This window comes from Sinocyclocheilus rhinocerous, unplaced genomic scaffold (assembly GCF_001515625.1).
Source record: "Sinocyclocheilus rhinocerous isolate Xijiao unplaced genomic scaffold, SAMN03320098_v1.1 scaffold397, whole genome shotgun sequence".
Taxonomy (NCBI): Eukaryota; Metazoa; Chordata; class Actinopteri; order Cypriniformes; family Cyprinidae; genus Sinocyclocheilus; species Sinocyclocheilus rhinocerous.
In genome coordinates this window covers 1,041,385-1,054,229 of record NW_015663491.1, presented here as the reverse complement: position 1 = coordinate 1,054,229, position 12,845 = coordinate 1,041,385, and the positions used below count along the sequence as shown (strand labels likewise).

The window sequence follows — 12,845 nt, the reverse complement described above, 5'->3', positions numbered from 1 at the left end:
TATATATATATTATATAATATAATATATAGTTATGCTTTACCTCAGCTTTATTAAAGCTAGTTTTCGTTCAGTAGAAAATATCAGCATTAAGTGAATTAAAATGCAAGTATTCTTTTATTTATATTCTTTAAAACATTTTAATTAATTAATTAATTTAGCAGATGCTAAAATTGACGGAGAACTACATAGCCACTTTGGCTTAAGCACTGACGTCATATGAGTAATAAAAGAATTACTAAACTGATAAAGTGATAAAGCAAATCTCAGACTTACTGACATTGCAAGTTTTTGTGTAATATCTGTGCTTGATTTCTTGAGTTACATGACTGAGAGACCTTTTGGCCTTTTCTTGGTGCTGTTAAGTAAGCAAACAGATTGTAAACTCTTTAAGATGTCCTTTGTAAGTCCATTTTAAAAATATATGACCTACATGTCTGACTTAATAATAAAAGGAGTTGAGTAATAACAAAGTACAAAAGAGCCATTCACACAACCCCATATCTATCAGTGTTAAAGACTGGAATGTAATTAAAAGATGATGTCAGATAAATATACTGTAAACAACATTGTAAAAAACTTATTTGTGTGTGCTTGAATGCTGTTTCAGATGCCCCGTCTATATTTCAGAAAGGAAATTTAGCCCATAGCTAAAAAACATTGTGTTATTGTTCATAAAATGCCTCCAGATAATATGAATGAGTCAGCTTGTGCTCAGGTCCAACGGGTTTTATCACCTTCCCTTGTTTGTATTAAAGCGTCTTGCTGTGATTTCTTTACGATCTTTTTAATTCATGGGGTGTGTTGCTAGTTATCCAGCTAAAATCCAGCTGGATCCCTCCCATGTTAAGACATTCCTTGCAAAATAAATGCCATTTACATTCCACGACAGGTGTGACTTTGAACTGATCAGTTTTTTGTCGTTTAGGGAGCGTGCCGAACTTTTAGAGGAGGCCAAAAAGATGGAGGCGGCTAAGTTCCGCTACGTCCTCCCCGTATACGGCATCTGCAGCGATCCGCAGGGACTGGTGATGGAATACATGGAGACGGGCTCTCTGGAAACTCTGCTGGCCTCGGAGCCGCTGCCCTGGGAGCTGCGTTTCCGTATCATCCACGAGACGGCGGTGGGGATGAACTTCCTGCACTGCATGAACCCGCCCCTCCTTCATCTCGACCTTAAACCTGCCAACATCCTGCTGGACGCACACTACCACATCAAGGTGAGCCGGAGCGAGCCACGTCTGGTCATGACGAGGCCTTGACTCCTTCGCTGTAAAGGTGGTGACCGTATTGCTCATGGTTTAGAACTTCCAAGGAATCGATCACAGCTGATTCATTGCATTAAAGCTTCAGTACGAGTGATTCATCACTACCTGAGTAAACTGCACTGCTTTGATGCAGCGATTACAAAAAAACACCTACAAGTTTTCTTGTCTGGAGTTTTACGTCTGTCAATTACATAGGATGCTTAATGCAAAAGTTGACACAAATACTAACCCAAAACAGTCCTTTATTACAATTCATTCATTAAATGTGACCCTGGACCACAAAACCAGTCTTAAGTCGCTGGGGTATATTTGTAGCAATAGGCAAAAATACATTGTATGGGTCAAAATTATTGATTTTTCTTTCATGCCATTAGGATATTAAGTAAAGATCATGTTCCATGAAGATATTTTGTAAATTTCCTACTGTAAATATATTAAAACTTAATTTTTGATTAGTAATATGTATTGCTAAGGACTTCATTTGTACAACTTTAAAGGCGATTTTCCTCAATATTTAGATTTTTCTGCACCCTCAGATTCCAGATTTTCAAATAGTTGAATCTCGGCCAAATATTGTCCTATCCTAACAAACCATACATCAGTGGAGCTTATTTATTCAGCTTTCAGATGATGTATACATCTCAATTTGGAAAAATGGACCCTTATGACTGGTTTTGTGGTCCAGGGTCACAAATGTATAAATTTTTTGAAATTAATTAATTTTTTTTTATTTTTTTATTAAGAGTTAAGATGAACACCTTTGATAAATATATTTTAAGTTTTTTTAAATCTTTTTTACAACACATAGTGAAACACATTTCACTGATGTTGATTAATGGTCACATGCAGGTAAGCAAATAAAATATTTCATATTTTTTAGTGTTTTTTTTTTTAAAGGTTTTATTTAAATTTTAAATTTTTTAATTTAATTTATTAGTAGATTTTCATCAATGAACCCTTTGCGTTTTTACAAACCCCAAGTTGGGAAACACTGTTTTAAATGGTTATAAATTATCTTAAAGGAACGATTATGGTGTTTGGATCAAATTTCACTGACAAAATAAACAGCTACATTTTGATTTACATATCTACATTATGTGTTTCATGTTCATGAAAACATCCTGTCAGCGTGAAGGATTTTAATCCTAATCCTGCGTTGACGAGCGAACAACAGTTTTAATCTCGGTCGTGTCAGATCATCTGTGCGGGAAAATTCGTAAGGATTTCAAAAGTGACGGGGGGGAAGGGCACACCTATCATTTTCTTTTCACGGTCCCCACATACCTTTCCAGAAAATTCCCTGAGGGTTGAAAAGCTTTCCCATGATTTATCCCGTTTATATCCAGCCTTCCCATAGATGAGTAAGCAGGTGTCACGAGGGATGGGTGGGAATCGTCGTGTTGGATTGAAAAGGCTAGATGTAAACACGCATCCTGGACCAGTCTGAACAAGCTAAAGCTAGGCAGTGTTAATGAAGGGCTGGCACACACACGCCTACATATGCGTGCACACATTTACAGAAAAACCAGGGCTTCCCCACCTAATAGAGCACATGTAGGCGACTTTCTGGAAAAAGCACAGTAAATAACACTTACATAAATGCATTAAATCTGATCTAATTGGATTTAAAATGTGAAGTCTATAGACTAAGCCGAATTCTTTGTGTTCTTCATTTTAGATTTCTGACTTCGGCCTGGCAAGGTGGAACGGCTTTGCCAGGAACGACGATATTAGCCGTGATGGGTTTTGTGGCACCATCGCCTACCTTCCTCCAGAGAGAATCATAGAAAAAGACAGAATCTCTGACACTAAACACGACGTGTACAGGTCAGCCATTTTGGATTTCGTATTAGCTGAAATACGAGATCAGCTTCTGTTTGTCAAAAACCACCTTTTAATGGTTAAGTCAATGTTGTCTAACACATATGTGTTGTTTCACAGTTTTTCGATTGTTATCTGGGGAATCCTCACTCAGAAGAAGCCATATCAAGGTATGTTTTTTTTGGTATTGAGAGTGTGTTGGAACCCTTATTGTTGTTTATCTTTACTATGGGCGGCATCGGATCCCGTAAACATGGATTTTTGTCATTCATTTCAATCTGACTGGCTCTCCGTGAGGGAGTGTCTGTGTGTTTATCTGGTTGTGATTTCCGGGTAAATCTAGAAGGGAAGAGAAAACATGACTGGTTTTTTTTTAGTAACCAGCAGTTACAAGAATTCAGTGTGAAAGACTGAAACAAAAAAAGTTTTGTCAATAGAGGCAGAATTGTTGTGTTTGGCACCAGAGAATGGAATCATTTGGCTGCCAAACAACTCTTTCCAAAAGGAAAATAAACAATATCCTGATTTACAATGAAAGTTGAAATCACAAGATATGAAATTAGCGGCCTCTGAGAGAAGTGTTGATTTCTTTTTACTGGTCTAATGAAAACAAGGATCAGGATCTTGTTGATAATTTTTTTTCCATGTCCTATTACACTCCCAAACCAAAAATGTATGTAAAAATTGCTAAAAAAAAAAAAAAAGTGTATTTAAAAAAACTTTTTTTTTTACATTAATCCTCCACTCCGTGTTTATTAGTATAGTATATTAGTATAAAAATAACAATATAGTATTTAAATTTAATTTAAATTGTAGTACTGTAGAATTAGTTGTATTGCTCTTAATCGTCTGGGAAAAAAAACATTGTCGAACATTACAATAATATAAAATAGTAAAAGAAGTAAAACGTTTCAGATCTGCTAAAAATGAGAATTTAAGGGAAATGTACTACAAACAATTTTGAGTTTTATTTTTTAGTAATACAAAATCTGTTTTCTTTTTTCTGTTTATTTATATAGCACATTTCATACATAATGGTAATTTAAAGTGCTCTACATAAAAAGAATGAAAATGATCATCAAAATAATCACAACAATAAAAGCAAAGAATTAAAATTTTGAAATGATTTGAAAATTTAAAATGAATTTAAAAAAAGAGAAGATAAAAGAGGATGATACATCAAATACAGTGCAATCAGTTCGGATGTAACCGTGATCATTCAGTAAATGCACAGCTAAACAGACATGTTTTGAGTGTTTCTGTTGTGTGGCAATAAACTAATGTTATTTATTTGCTCTGTCTGTTTCATAGGCGACAATAACATCCTGCACATAATGGTGAAGGTGGTGAAGGGCGTTCGTCCAGATCTCAGCATTATTCCTCGCAGTCGTCCTCAGGCCTGCTCAGGCTTCCTGTCCCTTATGCAGAAATGCTGGGCACATTCCCCCGAAGCCAGACCCTGTTTTCAAGGTGAGTGTCTCTCACTTCGATCACACCAGTAATGAACCCGCTGAGTCACAGGAACCAGAGTTGCATTGCAACAGTGATATGACCGAATATGCCAGGCAACCAGACCAATAAATTGCCATGACACAATGTGCCATTCCTGTACTTCAATCCATTTTTATACTGAATAGGTTTTGTAATTTCAGTTAGTATTTCTATAAAGAGGTATACCAGACTTTCTTTAAAAAAAAGTTCACTATCATTGTTCATTGAAACATTGTTCACTTTCTCCTACAGAGATCACTTCAGAGGCTGAGGAGTTGTGCACCAAACCTCATGACGAGTCCAGAGCTTCCGTTTCTTCAGAAACAGACTGTTCCCCTTGCCCTGCCCCAGCCTCCAGTGAACAGGTAATATCAGATGCATAAATTTAAACTCATCTTTTTCCATTGTCATGCTGTGTACTACGTAAAGCAGTGTTTCCAGCAAGTTATGTTCATATGAGTCATTTAGATTGACCTCCAATGAGGTTTATTCACTGTCCCTCAGTTATTAGGCAACTCTTTGGTATTTGTTTTAGTCTAAGTACATAGTGTAAATGTTTTACCAAGATGACAGTCTTTCATCAGAGACAGAGAATGCCACCGAACTGCATTGCTTTAGCAGAACCCCTTTGTTATTTTCTGTGTGAGCGTATAAAACTGTTTATTTTAGGAAGAATACACTGTTCTTCATTTGTCAAATTGTTGCCTATTTGAATTAACTGTTTGCATCTACAGTCTACAGTGATTTATTCATTTATAATTCATGTGGCTCCCTCCATTGTTTCTAAAATATGAAAGCATTGTTGCTAATCTTCATTGTTGATGAAATGTTCTCTTACAAAGAATCTGTTCTACTTTTCTTCACATACAGACTAACAACCAAAAGCCGGTGAGGCCGAAGTCAGCCATGTTACCTGAGAAAGACTACAGCCTGTCTGAGCTGCTGTGTCAGATTGACTCGGGCTTGTCTCGCAGTTTTAGCAATGTCAAAGAAGAGTCCCTTGAGAGCAAAGACAACACCAGCAAGAGACTGTCAGGAATCTCCTCCGTGGACTCCGCTTTCTCATCCCAAGGCTCGATTACATTGTCCTTTGAAAAAGAAAATGCTGTAAATGGTAAGAGATAAGCCACAGTAGCATCTTGAATTTTTTCGTATAATATACATATGGGTATAATTTAATTTTATTAAAAAAAAAAATTTGTGTGTGTTGCTGTTTGTTTTGCTTTTTTATTTTTATTTGTGTTTAGTTTATTTTGTTTTTTTCTTTTTCTTTTTAGTTGTTTGGTTTGTTTTATTTTGATAGTTTTGTTTTGCTTTGATTTGTTTTTTATTTTGTTTGAGTTTTGTTTATGTTAATTGTTTTGTGTTGCTTTTTGTTTTGCTTTTTATTTTATTTGTGTTTTGTTTATTTTGTTCTTTTTGGATGTTTGGTTTGTTTTTTTACTTTGTTATTTTTGTTTTTTATTTGTTTTTATTTTGTTTGAGTTTTGTTTGTTTTGTTATTTGTTTTGAGTTGTTTTTTGTTTTTCATTTGTTTTTCATTTTGTTACTTGTTTTGGATTTGATTCTGCAAATATTATTGATCATCAGAGATATGCTGAGCAAAAACTTGATGAATCTGATAATCCTAAAAGTCTAATCAGTGTGCCATAAAATTCTTTATACAAATTTTTATTATTCTTCACGGTGTTTATGTACTACTTAGACTCCAGTGAGTTACAGAAGAAGAAGCTTTGTGAAGCCATTCGCACTGAGGACATTGCAAAGCTGATGAAGATCCTCCAACCACAAGATGTTGACTTGCTCTTGGAGGGCGGCAGCAACCTGCTCCACCTCGCAGTGAGTCTGGCCAATGAGGAAGCGGTTAAGTTTCTGCTACTTAGTAACTGCAACCCTAATTTGCCCAATATTCACGGAGCCACGCCCCTCCACCTGGCCGCCGAAAAGCGACTGAAAGGAGTGTCTGAGATTCTCCTGAGCCGCAAGACAACAAATGTCAACACCAAGGACGAGGACCAGTACACACCTCTACACTTCGCAGCCCAGAACGGCGACGAAGCCCTGTCCCGTTTACTCCTTGACCGCTGCGCTTCCATTAACGAAATAGACGCTCAGGGTCGCACGCCGACGCATATCGCCTGCCACCACGGACAGGAGAACGTGGTGAGGGTCTTGCTAAGTCGTGGAGCTGACGTCCATGTGAAAGGTAAAGATGACTGGACGGCGCTACATCTGGCTGCCTGGAAAGGCCATTTGGGAATTGTGAAGCTCCTGGTTAAGCAGGCAGGTGCCGATGTCGATGGCCAGACATCAGATGGGCGCACTCCGCTCCATCTGGCATCTCAAAGGGGCCAGTACCGAGTGGCACGGATCCTGGTGGAGCTCGGCACTAACGTGCATCTCACCTCTGATGGCCTCCACACTCCGCTTCACGTAGCTGCAGAAACCGGCCACACCAGCACTTCAAGGTTGCTTGTGAAACACGGCGCCGATATCCACAGCCGGACAGCCAACGGCTGCACCGCCTTGCACCTGGCCGCGCAGAAAGGTCACCTACCGACGGTTAAAATGCTTCTGATGGAGGGTGCTGACCCTGAGAACGCCAACCACGGCCTTCGCACGCCATGTCACCTGGCTGCCGAGTGCGGCTACTGCGAGGTCCTCAAAGAGCTTCTGCAGAGCTGCCCCGACGTCGCCAACGCTCAAGACCGGAATGGGTTCACTCCGCTTCACCTGGCTGTACGCGGTGGCTACAAAGACGCCATCTGCGTCCTGCTCGAACGTGGAGCCGATGCAGCGCCGCTGTCTCCACAGCCCATCGGAGAACATTCGCTAGACTACACATCAGAATCGGAGCCGGAGAGTCTGAATCCTCTCACTCCAACAAAACTCCAGAGGAAAGTGGTCGTTCTGAAACTCACCACCCACAAAAACACTGACGGCACACTGATCCCTGTAGACTCTCCATGTGAATCGGCACTTTGTTGAGGGTCCTACTGGGGTTTGACCTCATGGACTTCAGGAACCCTTGCAACTATGCTCATAGACACTTTCTCCCTCTTTTTATCATTCCTACATTGTAAAAACTGACAGATGCTGGACTTGTTATCCATTGGGATTTAATGTACATATTGTAAGTACTCATTTATCAGAATATTGACAGATATTTCCTCCAGGGTTTGGGCTCTCATTGGCTTTCCTCCTTAATAATAGAGTTATTTTGTGATTGGAAAGGCATTTATGTGTGTATATATATATATATATATATATAGGTACTGTAGATAGAGCCTGGATATTGTACTTCATTTCACTTCACTTTTTTGTTTTTTGATGTATGTCTTTGATTTCTTCGTTTTCTTCTTCTTGTTACCAGAGTGCAGTGGTGATTGATGCAGTGCAAGCAACCCCATAATTGTTTAGACATTTCTGTTGTAGCATATTATTAGAATAAGCTTACCCTATATCAGCTTAATATTGCACTTCAAAGCTATAATTTAAGCAGAAATAGCAATGCTCTGAGGCCAATTATATAATTAAAATGGTTTACTCAAAAAGAGATGTGCATTTATAGAGCCATTTGGCTCGTTCCATGGGAATGTGCCCTCAGGAGGATCACAGGTGTGGGTAGACATATGGGGGGAGGGCTGTATCCCATGTACCCTCATGTTCAGGCCATTGGCTCATTCCTAAGACCACTTTATCTTTTCATCGCTCTGTAAAACCACTGCGCCGAGCCCTGTTTTATGCCAAGGGGGGTGTAGCCGTCATTACCCTTCACTGTCTGGAACAGGCAGCCTCTTAATTGCTAGGTCTTTAAACTGCTGTTGAACGCTGGGTCTTTTGGATGTGATTCTGTGTTGTTGTTAGCATCCATGCATCTGCATCTGTATAAATTAAATCTTCTGTAGCAAACCAGTCGGTAATCCAACAACAACACCTTTTTCAGGTTTTACCTTGACTTTTGTAATAAGTTGATAAAGCTGCCTTGTCATTTCCCTTTTGTACACAAAAAAGATATCTCTCATTTATCCATAGTGTTTGCACAGTTTTATATTTTGCACACTTTTATATTTGATGGAAAATTAAAGTGCATCACATATATGAAATATCTTGTCTGTTGTTGCATTTTTGGCTGTGAATATTGATATTCTTCAGTCAGTCTTAATGATCTTCTTTTTCCCAAAACTCCTAAATTGTGACCTTTATTTGAATTAACTGAATGTGCTCCATAAATGTACTTACATCCGAAGAAATAGACTTGTTTGTAATGTCAGGAAGTCTGCAACGTCCATCACAGGGAAAACAACAGACCTAAAACAATGGCTTACTGTTCATAAGTGTGTGACACGCACTGCCACCACCTCATTATCTTAAAAAGACACTTTTTAAGCCTCTTCCACTTTTTTTCTTATCTGGTATGACTCGTCTGACGGGTCGTGAGATGATGATGTTTCAAAGTGCAGCGACAGGTTTGAACGTGCATGCGTACACACGCGGACATGTACAAACATCACTCAGCGGATAGCAGAACCAGTGCTTGCGGAAAGCTGATGAATTCACTTATTTATGAGCTGCTGTCAGACATATGCGGCACACACTCACAGTTGCAATCGGTTGATCTCATGAAAAGTTACTCATTGACTAGCTCTGCAAACAGGAAAGAGCTGAATAGTTATTATTCCCCTAATCTATGCTACCGTTTGTGGCCCAGGTCGCACTTGTTGCATAAAACTGTCTTCAGTTGAAGGTCAAGAAATGTCATCAGATTTAAGCATTAGAAAAGATTAAAATTGTATAAAATAAGACTTCATTGCTCTTTGAACATCATCTGGTGGTTATGAGAGTCAGTATAACGCGAGGATTTTGTTCTCCATACAACAGAAATTATGAAATTCAATTCAAGTATGAAAAGCAAATTGTTAAAAAACAAGCTTCTGAAATGGGTGATGTCAGGGCGAGTAATAGACTGTGACGCCTTGAACACACAGGTGTTTCCTTGAGGATGTCTTGAGTGCAAGATCTGACTTGAACTGCATTCTTCTTCCTTGACCTTGAATAGACAAATGAATCAACCCGATGTTCTCCTCTCCCACTCCAATTCCCCACCTTGTGGAAAAATAGAAGTAAATGTGCAACTTCATAAGAACATTCTGTTTTTCTTTGAGCTTTGTAGTTTATGCATTTTGAAATACTGTCCTGTGGGATTACATTACAAGTTTCTGTTTGTCAAAATAAGATGTTATTTGTTGTAATAATCGATTTCTAGCCTAATTTAATTGCAAGATCTTTCTGCTTCAAAAGCTTTTTATGTGCCTTTGTTAACGAAATGCCTGCAAAGAAATAGCAAACTTTTTTAACATCTAGATTCTCACAAAAAAATTATGTTAATGGAATGTGTATATTTTAGGTGCTGTAGAACTTAGTCAGGGGAGCGCCATATTTATTTTTTTGACTTGAATGAAAACGAGGCTGTGAGGGACAGAAGTACAGTGCGTTCAATGGATTGTACTATTGTTTAACGTAATCTCCTGCTTTTAAAGTTGAGTTGTGAAAATTTGGCAGTGCGTGCCATTGTAAAGACTGTAAATCTTTCCCTCACAGCCTCATATGGCGTCTAACTAGTCAGAAGCTTTTCACCATAATCCCCTTTTAGCTTTATTGCAGTATTTAAATAGTGCTGTGGCGTTAAAAATAATAATACAGTAGCCTACTTCTATTCCATATAGTCTTCAAATTAATATGGGGTCATAAAATAGCATGCATAATAATTACACAAGGAGAAGACATTTTTAAAATAGGAAATTTAAAATAGGAAACAAGACATCGCATGTAAGACATACTGTCACGTGCACGGATGTTACCAAATATCCAATACTGAATAGGAAAAAAGTGAATATCTATGTGAATATACGATCACAGTGGTTAACTTATAGCTGCTGTCACGTGTTATGTCAGCTGTCAGATTATAATATACAGGTGCATCTCAATAAATTAGAATGTCGTGGAAAAGTTCATTTATTTCAGTAATTCAACTCAAATTGTGAAACTCGTGTATTAAATAAATTCAATGTTCTAATTTGTTGTGAATTGGTGGGTTTTTGTTAAATGTGAGCCAAAATCATCACAATTAAAAGAACCAAAGACTTAAACTACTTCAGTCTGTGTGCATTGAATTTATTTAATACACAAGTTTCACAATTTGAGTTGAATTACTGAAATAAATGAACTTTTCCACGACATTCTAATTTATTGAGATGCACCTGTACTGTATGTGAATAATGTTGAGTAATATGAGTAAATGTTGCAGTATCTTATATGGCCAGAGGTTGGTGCTCAAGCTCTGTTTATGACTGTAGGAAGTGGCTACATTTTTTTATTTAAAGAAATGATGCCTTTTAAACAGTAGAACATTAAGGAGCATATGCACAAAACTTAAAATGTAACAAAAAAAATGAGTGAATGAATGAACAAACAAATAAATGGACAACACTGACAAATAAAGGAAATACAGACTAAGCCTTACCAATAGCATTACCAAAAATTGCTCATATTGCTTCATGAATCTGTCACATTTGTATCAGGCTCCTAATTAAACAAGAGATTTGAAAAGTGAGTCTACCTCAATCAAAAAAATAAATAAAAAGACATTAGAATCAGAATCAGAATCAGAATTAGCTTTATTCGCCAGGTGTGTGCAAACACACGAGGAATTTTTTAAGGTGCTTCTCTTTACAGTTTTCACTACAGGCTTAGCAGATTTGAGTTTCTGCCTGTAGGCTGGTAGAAGATGAACCAAACAGTGATCAGAGAGTCCCAGAGCTGCTCGGGGTACAGAGCATTATAGGAAGTGACTACATGTTCAACAATGAAAAGAGTCTCTTTTATCTTTTAAATGTGCTCCTAATAGCTGTATTGTTCAAATGATTTGCCAGAATGACTCCATTAAAAACAGTTCTGCACATGGACAGAGACTCTGAATGCAGCAGGAGATTTTGGCATGAGCACTCATTCATTCACTCACAGACAGTCTGTCTATGAGGATGACAGAGACGCAGAGTGCCAAATGAGGGCCCATGGAAACTGGCACATGATGAAAGCACAAGCCATTTCTTTTTATATCAAAGCAGAATAGAGTGACAATAATGGGATCCTCAGCAGAATAGCTGTCTTGCTTAGACATTCACATAAAAGCACGTGTAGCGCTGTTTTTAGTGCCATTTCAGTTATGTAAGTATTTAACTTCACAGACTTCGACGCTGTATTGTTCAAATGATTTGCCAGAATGACTCCATTAAAAACAGTTCTGCACATGGACAGAGACTCTGAATGCAGCAGGAGATTTTGGCATGAGCACTCATTCATTCACTCACAGACAGTCTGTCTATGAGGATGACAGAGACGCAGAGTGCCAAATGAGGGCCCATGGAAACTGGCACATGATGAAAGCACAAGCCATTTCTTTTTATATCAAAGCAGAATAGAGTGACAATAATGGGATCCTCAGCAGAATAGCTGTCTTTCTTAGACATTCACATAAAGGCACGTGTAGCGCTGTTTTTAGTGCCATTTCAGTTATGTAAGTATTTAACTTCACAGACTTCGACGGAAGGACAGAGAGACTGAGAATCGAAAGCAATAGAAGCGAGTCGCTTTGACGTGATGCGGAGAAAGAGAAATTCCTTTCTGGAATTCCCCGCGTGCGCAAATGCTCGAGGCCAGATTGTGTTCTTCATTAAAGGGGGTCATATGATGTTGCTAAAAAAGAACATTATTTTGTGTATTTGGTGTAATGAAATGTGTTTATGCGGTTTAAGGTTCAAAAACACATTATTTTCAGCATATTGTACATTATTGTTTCTCCTCTATGCCCCGCCTTTCTGAAACGCGTCGATTTTTACAAAGCTCATCGGTCTGAAAAGCGTTTTACGTGTTGCATTGCATCGCGCCGCGTAAACATAAAACCATGTCTGCATTTGTGATCAGAGAAACGACAAACAACAAGCGCTACTCCAGACTGCCCAAAACTCATGTTTGAATCATCAGTGGCAAATCCTTTAAACTTGAAAACGTACTTACAGACTGCGAGTCAGAACAGCCAGCATTGTAGTCTACTCCCAGGAAACAGTCCTCCATAAAATGTGCTGCACACATCTGAATATTTGGGTTGAAGTGTTCTGGAACAGTGTTGTAAATACAACTTAACCACTGATTTCTAGTCGTGTCCTCTTTTGGAAGGCCAAACAAAGTAGTTTCACTTTCACAACGAA

General features: G+C 38.3%; 1 protein-coding gene and 1 pseudogene across 1 annotated transcript in view; both read left to right on the top strand.

Annotated features, from left to right (window-relative positions):
- LOC107728863 (receptor-interacting serine/threonine-protein kinase 4-like) overlaps nucleotides 1–8,684 on the top strand; it is a 9,431-nt pseudogene extending 747 nt beyond the window's left edge.
- LOC107728860 (protein EURL homolog) overlaps nucleotides 8,621–12,845 on the top strand; it is a 30,840-nt gene continuing 26,615 nt past the window's right edge. Inside the window, exon 1 of the mRNA XM_016539153.1 lies at nucleotides 8,621–8,694. Within this exon, the coding sequence (XP_016394639.1) occupies nucleotides 8,679–8,694 (16 nt within the window). The 5' untranslated portion in view covers nucleotides 8,621–8,678. The remainder of the gene's footprint in view (nucleotides 8,695–12,845) is intronic.